The 15,939-nt window shown below is 52.2% G+C and overlaps 1 protein-coding gene across 1 annotated transcript in view; it reads right to left on the bottom strand.

Moving 5' to 3' along the window:
- Nucleotides 1-1,002: 1,002 nt before the first annotated feature.
- SYK (spleen associated tyrosine kinase) overlaps nucleotides 1,003-15,939 on the bottom strand; it is a 68,118-nt gene continuing 53,181 nt past the window's right edge. Inside the window, exons 10-14 of the mRNA XM_081150497.1 lie at nucleotides 13,650-13,859; nucleotides 12,301-12,490; nucleotides 7,383-7,523; nucleotides 6,456-6,568; nucleotides 1,003-2,021 (exon numbers count right to left, since the gene is read on the bottom strand). Coding sequence (XP_081006623.1) covers nucleotides 1,949-2,021; nucleotides 6,456-6,568; nucleotides 7,383-7,523; nucleotides 12,301-12,490; nucleotides 13,650-13,859 — 727 coding nt within the window. The 3' untranslated portion in view covers nucleotides 1,003-1,948. The remainder of the gene's footprint in view (nucleotides 2,022-6,455; nucleotides 6,569-7,382; nucleotides 7,524-12,300; nucleotides 12,491-13,649; nucleotides 13,860-15,939) is intronic.

Genomic DNA, 15,939 nt, shown 5'->3' with positions numbered 1-15,939 from the left:
TTCCAAATCAACCCATTCATGCCATAACCCCTCTCCAGTGGGGCTGCCTTTCCCTCCATGCCCTCCTCTGTAAACCCCGGAGAAAGGGCCTTCCACAGGACCCTTTCCACTAGAAAAGACTGGCACAGGGCCGCAGGGGGAATGCTACACACAGGGACCCCCCCCCGGGGGCGGGCACAGGAGGGGGAGGCACAGGACATCGGTGTGGCTGCTCCGGGCTGGGCTCCTGGGGAAGCCGGCCCCTCCTCTCTCTGGCCCACTCCTCTCCCTGGGGACAGGTTCTTCATCCCCAGGCTTCTGGGAGGGGCAGCAGCTGCAAGGGGGTGAGGGACCCGCCCCAGGGAGAAGCTGAATATGTGCTGGGACCCCCACAGCCTTCAGCCTTTCCGACAGCCACACCCTGGGGCAGAAGAGGGAGGGCACAGCCTCTCTCAGAGGTCATCTCCGCCGTGTCCAGCCCTTCCTCTTATGATTCTGAATCTATCTCCTGGCCACAGAGAGTTTGTCATTAATCTTTTTAACGCCCAGGTCTCTGAGTGCGTATTGCCACTGTTTTGTGTATCTGCTCAGCACACAGGGATCCTCTCTTTAACAAAACCATTAAACTACCAGGGAGCACAATTCTACAAGACATGATGGTTTTAAAAGTTTCTCAACAGAAGTTCTGCGAGCGAAGTCTCTGGCCAAGCAAGCAGCCAGCTGCGGATTTCCACGTGCCCAGCTCCCATTAGGAGTAGGGCCTCCACTCCTGCTCGTGGGGGGCACACCCTTTAAAATGTCTTAGGAGGAGCTGAAGACGAGAAGGTCTGGGCGTTGTGTCCTGACTGAAGACGGATGGCTGAGTAGCTCTGTTTCCAAGGGCCAAGCAAAACTGACTACCAACGGCCTGATGACCATCATAAGATCGAACATTAGTTAAGGATTAACTAAGACTAGGGGACTAGAAAACAATTGTTGGGTTTTTGTATTGTCAGCCCAAAATCACACTCAATAAAGCCTACTTGTGGGAGGTGCAGGATCTGTGACTTTATTATGAATTAACACTTTATTTAGAAACTCACCCTTACCTGCCCTGGGCCAGCAGGGTGGCCCCACCATGAATACAGAAAAAAGCAGGCGCTCAGGAGGCACCTTCTCCTCGGGGGAGGAGAAGCATGGGCCTGTCCTTGTCCTCCGTCCCGCTCGAGATGACAGGAGCCTGTTTCCTGCGGTCTCCATTCAGGTACAGTTCACAAGTAAGGACGGTCTTCAGAGTCCGCAGGAGGGCTTCAGGGGGTCAGCCAGCCAAGCCGATCCTTCTCGCAGGCGACACCTCTTGTGCAGACGCGGGCGTCCTGGCTCAGAGCGCACACAGCAAAAGCAGCATCCAGACGGTCCCCTTGACCTGGCTGCACCTTACAAAGGGCACTGGCAGAACCTGATTTTTCTAAGCCCCAAAGCACTTTACCATCGGAAAAGCTTTGCAGGGGCAGGGTGAGTCTCCCTCCCTCCTGCCCTCCCTCCACTGCAGGCATCACCTGTGGGTGTCACTGCCCCTGCAGACCCTTGACAGTGCAGGGCAAGTGAGCACTCAGTACCTCGTGGGCTGTCTCCAGACTGCAGGCCTCAGGTGCAGCCAGGAGCCAGAGGACTGGAAAGACAACAAGGAAATGTGGACACAGACCCTGAAAATAACCTGCGGTGAGAACCACACAGAGAAGCACGAAGGAATCCACAGTCCCTCTGACCCTGCTGTCCTTCTGTCTGTATCCCACGCTCTTTGGGGAGCGCTTGTTCTGCAGAGGGTAGTTCCAGGACAGGCTTTGGGGACCCACAGTCACGGGCATGTCCCCATGAGGCTGGCTCTCCCGATGGGGGAGGGAGATGGAGACTCAAAATCAATGCACTGTAATACGTTTGCCTGTGATGACTCTTCTGCTCACAGGTGGCCGCCAACAGGCGGGAGGTCTTAGTTCACCACGTCATAGTAGTAATTGCGCAGCCGCAGCTCCACCGCTGTGAACCCGGGCCTGCTCTCCACCCTGCAAAGGGAAGACTGGCGTTACTGCTGGTCCTGGAAGTGGCCAAGGGACGGGCGCAGCCAGGCCTTCGGAGGTCGGAGCGCATGTGCGCCCCTGGTGGCTTCCTCCAGAGCTGCGGCTCTCAGCCTGTCCCGCTCCCCAGCGCCGCTGACCAGGGCCTGTGTGAGTGTCAGGCCCAGCCCAGACCTACAGAGCCCAATCTGCATTCTACAGGACCCCCAGGTGACTCGTGTCCACCTTGAAGGTGGCGAAGCTTTGCACTCAAACTCCAGATCTTTTAACCCAGACACTGTCTCCTTGTGATCTAGTAAAACGGATGTGTCTGAGAGACTCAGGGGTCAGCACGCTGCAGACATACCTCTAACGTTTGACTTCTAACCTCGTTAATAAAGTAAACATAGTTTAAACTTCCCTCCCCACACCCCAACTGGATGGCTCTGGATTTCTGAGCATGTGCTGTTGACGGGGTTCTCTCGGAACTCGCAATCTGTCAGGAGGAGCTGAGAGGCGGGCCTCGCCTACCACACGCAGCACAGCACGGCCTGTGACGTAAGGATGGAAGCAAACGGTGGGTAAAAGCTGCCCACAACTTGCAATCTCTGAATGAACCTCGCAGACACCTCTGCTCTCTAACACAGGCACACTGAACGGGACCTGTTGCAAGCAAGCATTTCTTAAAATTCAAAGAATCTATCGTTGTTTGGAAATAAGTTTTCTTATTTTTGCAAGATTTTTGTCTATACTGCAAGAGGGTAAAATTGCCCAATAAGTGGAACAGAACATGAGGTTAAACTGAACTGTCCACATTCAACCTGTTTAGCAACAACTACGATTTTATAAGGTCCGGTATAAGGCAGCAGTCAGGGGCATGCCTGGGGCCCCAGAATCACCGCCAACATAAGGGCACAGTGGTTCCTTCAGAGCTGGAATGGGCTGCCTTGTCACATGGCATCAAAATACAGTAAACCTTCAAATGGTCCTGTGACTTCAGGTGAAACCACATAGAACGAAACCAATTTGACCAGAGGCTAGTTGACATAAACAGGAGTTAGGTTCCCGTGACATCTCATCACTATTATAACAAAGTGATGTTACTTAAGGACCTGCTGCAATGGCTGCACCTACAGCTTCAAGAGCAAGCGAACCCCCGTGGTCGCGCCGGGGCCCCAGGCCTCACTGTGGGGCCATGCCTCGGGCCACCAGGGTGTTCTTAGAGGGAAGTGATGGCCACGCCCAGGGCGCACAGACACGTAGAAACCTGTGTCCACACAGACAGCCGCTCTGCTCCAAAGGAACTCCGGAAGTTCCGCCCCAGCGATGGGATCTGAATACACAAAGCGCACATCTGAACCTTGCTGGGGGCCTCACTCACCCAGAACTAAAGCTCCACGGACACTAAGGTAGAAAACCAGCAATACAGCGTGGACCTTGGGAGGGCCCGGTCAGGTGTCCCAGGGAACCTCTCCTTTACTACGCAGGGAAGGTTGCCGGAGGAACCTAGGATGACCTCAAGCTTGGGCGGAGGAGGGTGAGCCAGTGTCCTGCGGGTGCTGCTCCTGCCCAGCCAGGCCTGGAATGCGTTTCCCACGCCTCCCCTTGTGCCCAGACCACCCTCCTCCCCTCTCATTTCCCGAAGCAAGCTCCCCTTCCTGCGTTTGTCAGGTGGAAGCCCCTTCATAAAGGGGCCAATATGGGCTCTAACGTAAGTGCGACCTCATAATCCTCTGTTCCCGTCATTGCTCCTTGTGGTGTGCTCGGCAGCGCCCCCCGCCTGTGCCATCACATGTTCATGTGGGTTAGTTTGCTTGCTGTGGGCCTAGGAGCAGCCAGCCCAGAACTGTGACCTCCATGAGGGGAGCGTCGGCTGGTGCCTGTGTGCAGACCTCAGGAAGTGGAAGGCAGTCAGCAGATGTCAGCGATCAGTCTGAAGGTGTGCCTGTATATGTCCTTCTGTCTAAATTTATTCATTATATATCTATTCCACTTCCTTACTTACCCATCAATCCATTCATCCATCCATCATGCATTGATTTATTGATGTATCATCTGTCTACCTATTATCTATCTACCTATTTTCCATCCACCCATCCATCATCTATCAATCAATGTGTCTAACCATCCATCTGTCCATCCATCATTCACCCACCCTTCCTCTCTTCCATCCTTCCTTCCATCTATAGAAGGATCTATCTATCCATTTATCCAATCTTCTTACCTACCTAGCTATCTAAAAATCTATCACCTTGGTAAAGGTGGCTGACTGCATTGGAGGAAGGCTTGGAGGCTGAGCTGACTGGGTTCTGGAAGCTCCGTGTGCTTCCACGCCCCAGGCATCGACTTCATTTCCTTCTAGAATAAGCGCGTGCACAGGGAGGTCCCCACACGGACGTGCAGCAGCCTCCCTGGCCCTGTGTCCTCTGGCTTTGAACTGCCATCGGGCTCGTCTTCTTCCAAGAACACACAGCAGAATGCACTGCTTTTATATCTATAGCTTGTCGTTTATTGCTGCTGGCCCTCCCTCCGCCCGAGGCTCCACAGGGGCAGGGCCTGGGGTCTCTGTGGGGTTTGCTGAGTTAGCGCCCAGGCAGCCAGACCAGCTCCTGTGCTTCTGAGTTCTCCTTGTCGGCCATGGCCCCACATGTTTTGTGTTTTTTCCCCATTCAACTACATATCATTTAGCTACAAACTTATATTTAGACAAAGTGTCTGACTGTGTCTCCCTGACTGGCCTCAACATCCCAGGTTATCGTAGAAAACTTTTAACCTTCAGAAATATGGCATGTTGAGAAAGAATCAAAGTTAGATAAGGAGCCCTCATTCCTAATTTTAGGCACGGGCCCCATCGCTATTTCACTATTTCTCCTCAGCTGACACTTGTCCTGTTGCTAATTCCTAGATGTCTACGTGGAACTCACTAGGCAGCATTCCCGAGGGGACCTGATGGGAAAGGTCACTGCCCCTGAACCTCACTCTGCTGCAACTTAAGTCTCCATCTGGGAAAACAACCTGAGAAACAATGCTGTCTCAAAGAGGAGTGTTCTGCCCAGCCCCAGCCCCAGCCCCAGCCCCAGCCCCAGCCCCAGCCCCAGACCCAGACACAGCCCCAGCCCCAGCCCCAGCCCCAGCTCCAGCCCCAGCCCCAGCCTCAGCCCCAGCCCCAGACACAGCCCCAGCCCCAGCCCCAGCCCCAGCCTCAGCCCCAGCCCCAGCCTCAGCCCCAGCCCCAGCCTCAGCCCCAGCCCCAAACACAGCCCCAGCCCCAGCCCCAGCCCTAGCTCCAGACCCAGCCCCAGCCCCAGCCCCAGCCCCAGCCCCAGCCCTAGCCCCAGCCTCAGCCCCAGCCCCAAACACAGCCCCAGCCCCAGCCCCAGCCTCAGCCCTAGCTCCAGCCCCAGACACAGCCCCAGCCCCAGCCCCAGCCTCAGCCCTAGCTCCAGACTCAGCCCCAGCCCCAGCCCCAGCTCCAGCCCCAGCCCCAGCCCCAGCCCCAGCCCCAGCCCCAGCCTCAGCCCCAGCCCCAGCCTCAGCCCCAGCCCCAGCCCCAGCCCCAGCTCCAGCCCCAGCGAACACCACAAGCTGACTCCTCCTTGTCTTCCCCTCCTGGGCCATCCTGACCATAATAGCACGAGGAGCTGTGCGTCCATGAGGACAAAGGCAGGGGAGCTGATCTGGTCCTGAATCCATCGCAGGAAGATGCTCCAGGGGCTAACGGTATTCAAGGCTCACTGTGCCCCCACCTCCAAGCCATGCTGAGCAGGTCTTGGCTGCATCACTGCCCACCCTGGTTCACCCCAGGGGCACATCCCCTAACACCTCTCCCCACCCTAAGTGCCCTCCCCACCCACCCTTCCGCTCTTCAATGGCCAAGTCCACCACAAAGAACAGGGGAGAGAATAACATTCAGTGCTCACATCAAGAACAAAACACCAACTTTAACCATCTCCTCCAGAGTTCATTTTAATTCTAGCTTTCTTTCATTTGTTTCAGAATGATCTGAAGTTCACTTTTCCCAGAGGAAGTGAAACCTTCCAAATGAAGCTGCAGGCAGACTCAAGAACTAGTAAAGGCCCACGGGCTCACTCGCTGGGAACAGCCCGGGCTTGCCCTGCTTCGGCAGGTGTTGCGCGCCCTGCACCCAGCTGGTCAGGGGGCCCTGGTGGCTGCGGGCATCCCTGGGAGCGGACCCTACTCTGGAGATGTGCGAAGTCCCAGGGAGGGCGCCAATATTACCTACATTTAAATTTCAACGTCCTGGATCAGAGTAACCGTGTAAACTTATTTTTTAGACTAAAGAATAGTTGTGCATGGCAAGCCCTCTCCCCACCATGAAGGGAGCATGTCCTGCCTCCTGAAAGACGGAGTTCATGCTCGCCCATGCCCATCCATTCTGTGTGCCTCGGAGCGTCATCGATCGCAGGGAGGAGCGGTACTCACTCGTAGGTCCAGCACAGGTTCATCAGCTCGTACATCTCCCTCGGACACCCAGGAGGGCACCCCATCCTCTCTCCTTTCTCCAGCATAGCGGAAACTTCACTTCCCTTCATCCCCTAAAACATGCAGAATATACCTGAGCTTTTTAAACACAGCATCCAGCAAAACAAAACAAAGCCAGGAGCACATCCCATTCCCCATCCTCACCAAGAAACAAAAGGGTACATGGAGTGCAATTTCAGTCATGAAAGTACAGACACAGGAGCACCTACTGTGACCCAGAAGTCAGATGGGCACCTAACTGTGATCTAGAAGTCAGACGGGCACCTAACTGTGATCTAGAAGTCAGACGGGCACCTACCTAACTGTGATCTAGAAGTCAGATGGGCACCTAACTGTGATCTAGAAGTCAGACGGGCACCTAACTGTGATCTAAAAGTCAGACGGGCACCTAACTGTGATCTAGAAGTCAGGTGTGGTTACCCTCGGGGCGGCCTGCATGCAGGGGGAAGGGATGGGCTCTGTTCTGTGGCTTCATCTGGGGGCCGGTTTCCGGGGCATGTTCCATTTGGGAAGGTCTATGAAGCTGCATCCTCGCATCTGTGCGTTTTTTGATATGTATACTTTAATTTTAAAAATCTAAAAAAATATAATGAGCTGCCAATTTGAGACTGGAAATGGCCATAATTTCTATTTCAACTTTAATTAATGTTGATTTGGGTATGTTTTTGCAAATTTACATGTGTAATTCCAACGAAAAAAAGACATACTATTCAGTTAGTATGAAATACTTCTCTTGCAGCTTAGAATAAACTGAGGTTGTGTTAACTGTCAAAAAACAGCCAGACCCAAGGATGCCAGGACTACGGTTTTGGGGTGCTCATCTGTTCTGATGGCCGCAGAGCTAGGACACGGAACAGGGTGGCTAACCCGGTAGGGCTTCTGCCCGTAGGAGAACGCCTCCCACATCAGCACCCCGAAGCTCCAGACGTCGCTCTTGCTGGAGAACTTGTAGTAGTTGATGCACTCGGGGGCGTACCACTTCACCGGCCACTTCCCGTGGGTCTGCGCCTGCAAGGCAGACGACAGCCTCCGTGAGGACAACACCGGGCACCCACCTCCACAGCAGCGCCAAGTGGCGGCAGCACCCAAATGTCCGCGGACAGACCAACGGACAAACCAGATGGTTTGTGCAGACACTGGAGAGTCACTCAGCCCGGCAAAGGAGGGGACTGACACACAACGACATGGGTGAGCCAAGAGGTTGCCTTTCATCACGCTGAGGGAGACAAGCCAGTGTAGTCACCACAAGGCAAATGCCCTACGAGGGGGGCTGTCCTCACCCGAGGCCCCCGAGGAGCCCGACGCAGAGACGGAGTGGGCTGAGGCCCAGGGTGAAGGGGGCCTGGGCGGTTAGTGCTCGAGGGGCACAGCTTCGGCTGGGCAAGATGAAAATAATTCTGGAGATTAGCTGTAAACAAAGCCCTTAACATTACTGAACTGTAATCCTGAAAATAGTTAAGATGTAAAATTTATGTTAAGGGTATTTTAACTCAACTTTATAAAAGAGTAAAATCATGACTCACAAAACGCCGCGTGCATGTGTGCACATGTGCATGTGTGTGCATTTGCTCTGAATCTTAAACATATTAAATCCTAAAATCTTAAACTTTTCATTTTTAAATACATTTTAAATGGTTGAGATAGAGTTTCTTGTATCTTTTAGACATTTTCTCTCACCTCTTTCTTTGGCGGCTCACAGCTTCGTGGACTCGTTGCGATGCGGGAGTCAAGCCCAGTATCACGTCATGGTCCTGCTCCCAGAAGCGCACTTGTCTACAGTTTTAAGCCAACACTGACTGTTCTGGATAGACTGTCCACTAACATCGTTTTAAACTGGCTTAAACTTTCTAACTTAAAAAGTGTTAGTAAAGGGGTCAGAATCGTGCCTCCAAAGCCCTTTCCTGCGGGGCTCGGGGTTCAGCGTGGTGATGGCAAGTGCCGCTGCCTCCTGGGACGTCACTTCAATCTGGAGCAGTTTCCAGGGCAGAGGGAGGGAGGTGACCCACCCCAAGGCGATCAGAGGGGTGCTGGGGGGCAGGGATCTGAGACACAGGAGCCGTGGCAGCTGTCTAAGAGGCACACTGATTGCATCTCCGCCGCATTCATTATGCACTAGTCTTAGGTTTGATTTCAAAGCTGTGAACAGTATGGTCGTGTGTTATTTCCATTCGTTCTGAAATTTGAACTGATGAAAAGGTAAACCTCTGACAAATCTTAAATAGGGTGAAAGTTAGTCTGTCCACCACAACCTTGAATTCTAGCCCACAGAGACGACCGTGTTAGGTAGCCGTGCCTGGGTCCTCCCAGAAAAACACGTGTCAAGGGTAAATAGGGAATATACTTCGGGGGGAATCATACAGTTAGAGGCACACCCTTTTTGCACTCTACTTTTTAATTTTTCTACTTAACCACATATCTTATATATATTTGTCAGTACATGTAGATAAAGTCAATTTTAGAAGAGTTAATTGTATGTTTCATATAAATCTCTCACAACTAATTTAACCAGCCTCCTACTGAGGGGCATTGAGTGGCTCCCGAGTCTTGCTATAACCCGTCATGCGAGGATGAGCATTACTGACGCACGTAGGGCCAGACCCAGAGACACTGCGAGTTAGCTCGAGACCACAGCAGAGAGAGTCGCGGGAGCTGGTTGCTTTCCCAGGCGTATAAAGCTGTGTCTACACTGTGCCGTAGCCCAGTAATGTGCAATAGCATTAAGTCTAAGAGAACAGGTGCCTACCTTAATTAAATACTTCATTGCTGAAATACTCTGTCACCCGAGCCTTCCGGGAGTCCTGCCGTTGCGGGTGGAGGGCCCTGCCTCAGTGTTGGCGGATCAGGGTGCTGGTTGGTGAAGGTTGGGGGGGGCTTGGCAATTTCTGAAACTAAGACAGCAGTGAAGTTTGCTGCACTATGGGCTCTCCTTTCACGAGTGATTTCTCTGTCGCACTCCATGCCGTGTGGTAGCCTTTTGCCCACAGAGCTTTCAGAATTGGAGTCGTTTCTCTCAAACACTGTGGCTGCTTCACCGCGTTGACTTAATATTCTGAAGCCTCTGTGGTCATGTCAATGGTCTTTGCAGCACCTTCGCCAGGAGCCGATTCTGTCCCAGGTGCCCACTCTCTCTGCTCATCCCTCAAAGTCCTGCCACGAGATTGCAGCGACTCAACCCATCGCAGGCTCCACTGCTAATTCTAGTTCCGCTGTTTCTACCACATCTGCAGGTACTTCCTTTACTAAAGCCTGGGACCCCTTGAAGTCACCGATCAGCTTCTTCCAGACTCCTGCTGATGTTGGATGTTGGTGTTTCACCTCTTCCCGTGTTCACGAACGTTCTCAATGGATCTAGGACAGTGACCCCTTTGCAGAGGTTTTCACTTTGCTCTGCCCAGGCCCATCCTCTATCTGTGGCAGCATCAGGGCCACTGCAGGTTAACAGTGGGTATGATTTCAGTACTGTTGTGTCTCAGGGAGCAGGGAGGCCACGGAGGGGGAGACTGGTCCCAGGGCCATAAGGACACACACACATTTGCCAGCTTTGCTCTTATCTGGGTGCAGCTCACATCGCCCCAAAGCAATGGCAACTGTAACACCAAGCATCACTGTGGACAGATCAGTGAGACAAAAATAATAACGAAAAGGCTAGAAATATTGCAAGAATTGCCAAAATATGACACAAAGACACAAAGTGAGCTTATTGCTGTTGGAGAAATGGTGCTGACGGACCTGGGCGACCCCTGGTTGCCACAAACCTTCGATCTGTAGAGGAGCAATGTCTGCAAAGCACAGTGGGACAAGGACAGCTGTGGGGCGCTGCGTGGAGCTGCGGCCACGGGCAGGCGCCCGGCCTCGGCTGTGGCACGAGCCTCCGAGGCCACGCTCACCCGCTCCGTGGCTGTCATTTCTCTTCAATCCTGTTCAACGTTTTATTCCTTCCATCTCATTTCACTTTGTTTCTTAAGAAGAACCCTCCACGTTACCATCTTCCCTGAGGGCTCAGTCTCTTCGCAGGTTCTACCTTGGCCTTTAGTCTTCGGCACAATGTGCTGATTTGATGGACACACATATTGTGAACTGGTCACAACAGTCACGCTCGCTGCACACCCGACACGTGACACACCCCATTCTTGCTGTTAGGCTGAGAACGTTTACTGTCTGCTCTCTCAGCAACTCCCATGTCCACGACAGTCCTGTTAACTGCAGGCACCACGCTGAACAGGTCCCCAGGACACACCGAGACCCCCTCCAGGTCCTCCCCCACAGCCCACTCTCGTTCAGTGTGCTCAGTTTCTGTGGGTTTCACACGTAGGAAAGATGATGGAGTGTCTGCCCGTTTCTGTCAGACTTATTTCACTCAGTGTAATGCTTTCAAGTTGCATCTGTGTTGTTGCGAACGGCGGCATTTCCTTCTTTTCAGTAGCTGAGTGTGTGTGGGGGGGTGTGCGGGTGTGTGTGCGGGTGTGTGTGCAGGTGTGTGTGGGTGTGTGTGTGGGGGGTGCGGCTGTGTGTGTGGGGGTTGGGGGGGTGCGGATGTGTGGGGGTGTGTGGGGGTGTGTGGGGGTGTGTGCGGGTGTGTGCAGGTGTGTGTGCGGGTGTGGGTGTGTGGGTGTGTGTGTGGGGGGTGCGGGTGTGGGGGTGGGGGGGTGCAGATGTGTGGGGGTGTGTGCGGGTATGTGGGTGTGTGTGCAGGTGTGTGTGTGGGTGTGTGGGTGTGTGTGTGGGGGGTGCGGGGGTGGGGGGGTGGGGGGTGTGGATGTGTGGGGGTGTGTGGGTGTGTGTGCAGGGGTGTGTGGGTGTGTGGGTGTGTGTGGGCATGTGTGTGCGGGTGGGTGTGGGTGTGGGTGTGTGCGGGTGGGTGTGGGTGTGCGGGTGTGTGGGGGTGTGCGCGGGTGGGTGTGGGTGTGGGGGGTGTGGGTGTGTGGCTGAGTGTGTGCGGGTGTGTGTGCGGGTGTGTGGGTGTGTGCGTGTGGGTGTGTGTGGGTGTGTGTGGGTGTGTGCATGCGGGTGTGTGGGTGTGTGTGCGGGTGTGTGGGGGTTGGTGTGGGTGTGTGCGGGTGTGTGTGTGTGGGTGTGAGTGTGAGTATGTGTGCGGGTGGGTGTGGGTGTGGGTGTGGGGGGTGTGTGGGTGCGCGCGCCTTTTCTTTACCTGTTTATCCACCGGCCGGCAGGCGGCACCCAGGCTGTTCCCAAGGTTGGCCATGGTAAATAACGCTGCCACAGACGGGGCGCACAGACCCCCTGCCGCACGGGAAACGGAGCAGGCGTGGGGTGTGGGGTTCGGGGCTCCGCCTCAGTTTCCGAGGAGCGGTCGTACTGCTTCCCGCAGCGGCTGTGCTGACAGCCGTCCCCACCAGCGGCGCGCTGCTCCCCTCCACGGCCTTTGTCGGGTGGCAACACCCGTTCGACAGGCGCGAGGGGATGTGTCCTTGAGTGCAGGTCGTTCACCTCCTTGGTTACATTTATTCCTACATATTTTTATTCCTTTGTTGCAACTGTAACCGGGATTGTTTTCTTAATTTCCCTTTCTGATACTTAACTGTCGATTCCCCATCGTTCCAAGGAACACAGTTTGGAAGATACTACTCTCAGTAAATCTTAAGTTGCGATATGTACAGTATTTCCATTTTTAACAGTAGAGTCAAGCCTAAGAAGGGCATTTTTTGTGCGGCTATTTTAAACAGGGAACTGTCCCCCGGGACCCTCCGTACCAACCCCCACAGGAGGGCCACCTGCCTTCCCGCTTCGCCACCTGCTGCCTGAGCCCTGGCCGAGCTGTTCCTACCTTGTAGTAGTTTTCGTCAGCACGAAGCGCTTTGGAAAGTCCGAAATCACTGATCTTGGCATAATGCTGAGTAACCAGCAACACGTTTCTTGCAGCCAGATCTCTGTGCACGAAATTGCACTCCTCCAAATACTTCATTCCCATAGAAACCTGGTGGACCAGCTCTATGATGTTCTTGTCCTTGACGTGCCTGCAAGTCAAGTGTGTCATTAGTGACAGTGCACGGTGGCCCGTTTCGGAACAGCCAACTGCGCTCCTCACAGACAGAAGGTAGGTGCTCTCGTTCCCATATTCAAGGCAAGACTCACAGTGGTGACAAACAGCCTTGTTAAGCTATAGCTGTTCAAAAGTGCGCACCGTTCTCCCAGTGTTCAACTGGTGCAACTTCCAAGGTTTGCTTTGAATTGCATGACAAACCGTAGAGTGGGCTGGGCAGACCTGGCTAAAGGAGAGCCAGGCTTCCGCTGGAATCCTTGTTCCAATATTGGACAGAAGACAAAACCAACCCTGAGTCTCAGTTTTTCACCTGTGAAGTGGGACTAACGCCTCCCTTCTATGGAGATGAAAGATGCACTCTAAGTAGAAACACAATGCAGCGAATGGGCTCAGTAACCAGGGGCTATTCTCTGAGCTATTCCACACGTGCTCTCCCATCCCCACCACGGCTGTAGGAGAGAGCACGGCAGCCGATGTGTTCAGAAGTGACTGCTCACGGGAATGTAGAGGTCAGTCAGAAAGCAAGAGGTCACTGCTACTCCTTATAAAATGTTTATTGCCCTGGTCAGTTTGGCCCAGTGGTTAGAGCATCGGCTTGCAGACTGAAAGGTCCCGGGTTCGATTCTGGCCAAGGCCACATACCTTGGTTGCAGACTTGATCCCGGCCCTGGTCAGGGTGTGTGCGGGAGGCAACCCGTCACATCGATGTTTCTCTCTCTCCCTTCCACTCTCGCTGAAAAGAAATGGAAAAAATATCCTCAGGTGAGGATTTAAAAAATAGTGTATTAAATATTTCTTGTGAAAAGCATGGTTTTCCTAGTGAGGTGATGCTGACTGCCAAGATAGTCTAAAGCCGAGTCCATCACTGGGCCAGTACCGAGTGGGCAAAGGGGAATGAAAACCAAATTGTTAAATTAGAAGGGTTTTTGGTTTTGCCTTTTTCTTTTTTTTTTTTTTTTTCAAAAGGAGCTAAAATAAACCCACCACTGGATCTAAAGTGTACAGCGATCTCCTCTCCTCTTGCAAGGTCCCAGGAAGGAAGGGAGGAGAGAGGCTTCGAGAAGGAGCCAAGCTCCCGTGTGTGCGGCGGGGACCTGCCCTCGTGGTGTAGGCTTCTGGGCGCCTGAAGATACCTGTTCTGCTGTAAGTATTTGTTGAGTGGGCCGAGCTCCGCCATCTCCATGACCAGCATCCAGGACTCGGCCTCGCAGATCCCGATCATGCGCACGATGTAAGGGTTGTCCAGCTGCTGCATGACGTTGGCTTCTGCCAGCAGCTCGTCCTTCAGAGCCGGGTCATTGGCCTCGTTTTTCAGGATTTTCACAGCCACAGTTTTCACAACCCTGAAAAGGAAATGGTATCACATAAGAAACTTTTCAAAGGGGCTCTCTTCTGGATAAATGCCTTTTAGAGGCGGTGGCACAGATAGCAGTGGAATGGACTGGCATCGTAGGAGCCGTTTCCAACAATGTCCCGTCACTTTACAGACAAAGAGCAACAGTTCACTAGTTAAAAACAGTGGGGTAGGGCTGGGGTCGCAGAATGTCCCAACCTAGCAAACACCTGACATAACCGAATATCTAAATAACTTTCTAAGAGACTTACAAACTCTGGCGTGAATGGATCCCTATGACACTTTGAGATTTACCACTCAGATTATGTGTAATGTATGTAAATACAACACCCCTTTGATGTATAGGTGCAGAAATGAAAAGCTTGTGCTGTTAAAGCCCATAGTTTACAAAACACTTTCAAACAGCTTTGTGAATTCTGAGCAAGTTTGCAAAAAATTAATTATTTTTTATTTCCTAATAAAAACTTCACCTTGGTCGTGCTGGGACTCTTGAAAACATCTGACACAGTGGGACTCACATAAATGAATGGAAATTAACTATGTTTGCTTTGAAAACTGCATCTCTGTGATGCGATTCCCACCAATGCAGGAAGCACAGCTCTTTTGTTGAACTCCCAAATGGAGACTAAAACAAGAACTACGGGATACAGCAGGTCAAGGGAGGGACAGCAGAGCAGGTCTGACATACACTCAGACAGGCATAGACACCTCGGTGCAGACGCAGGAGTGTTTCCACACTGGGCACACGCGGCAGCCCTACAGACGGAGGCGCACCCCGGCATCAGCACCAGAAGCCCTCCTCCCCCAAGATCACGGACACACTGTCTTACGCTGTCTCTAGACAGTTTATTGTTTTACCTTCACATTTCACCAGCCACCCACCCGGACTGGTTCTGTGTATGGTGTGAGGTAGGGGTCAAAGTTAACAAGCAAAAACCTCTCGATTCTTCCCAATGTTTAAGGAGAAAATAACACCTACAGTCTCTTCCAGGACAGAGAAGAGAAGGAAACTTCCCAACGAATTTTTTATATGGCTGGCATTACCGTGATGCCAAAACCAGACAAAGGAATTACAAGAAAATAATTTACTGATGTCCCTCATGCACATAGATGCAAAGTTTCTCCACGAAATAATAGAAAATGCAGTGAATTATAAAAAAGATACTATGAATATATAATTCATGAACAAGATGAGTATATTCCAAGAATGCAACATGGGTTTCATATTTGAAAATCAATCGGTGCAGCCCCAGCCGGCTGGCTCAGTTGGTTGGAGCATCATCAGTGCAACAAAAGGGTTGCGGTTTCGATCGGCTGGGGTGCATATGAGAGGCAACTGATTGATGTTCCTTTCTCACATCGATGTCTCTGTCTGACTGTCTGTCTCTCTCTCAAATCAATAAACATAACCTCGGTGAGGATTCAAAAGAAGAAAATCTGTATAATTTACCGCATTACACAACAGGATCAAAACTATGCTTATCCCAGCAGTGGAAATAAAGTATGCAATAAAATGTAATACACGTTCATGATTCAAAACAAACCTCTCAGAAAAGTAAGAACTAAAGGGAAACTTTCTTAGGCCGACAAGAGCAGCTACAAACCTAACAGTGAGACCCCGAAAGCTTCCCCCTGAAATCGGGAATGAGGCAGGAGCACGGCCCCTTTATCCAACCCTGAGCCGCAGTTCCTGGCTACTCCAGTGAGGAGGGAAGAAATATAACCTGTGTAAGAGTTAAACAGCATGAAACAAAACTCATTATTCACAGGTGACACATTTCTGGGTCAAAGGCCGCACAGGTAACCTACTAGAAATAATGAGTGAGAAATAATAGGTGAATTCAGCAAGGTTGCTGGGTATCAGGTCAACAGGCAAAACCAGTTATATTTCCATATTCAACCAACACCAGGGATAAACAAATAAAATTTAAAAAAAATGACACTGTACATATGAACATCAAAAGTACTAAATAACTACAAATGGATCCAACAAGAAAGTTGTGCAAGACCCTGCACAGGGAGCTCACCCTGCTGAGAGGCCGAGAGGAACTGAGGACACTTGGGGAAAG

This window comes from Miniopterus schreibersii (assembly GCF_964146895.1).
Source record: "Miniopterus schreibersii genome assembly, chromosome: 11".
Taxonomy (NCBI): domain Eukaryota; kingdom Metazoa; phylum Chordata; class Mammalia; order Chiroptera; family Miniopteridae; genus Miniopterus; species Miniopterus schreibersii.
This window is presented reverse-complemented; position numbering and strand designations above follow the sequence as displayed.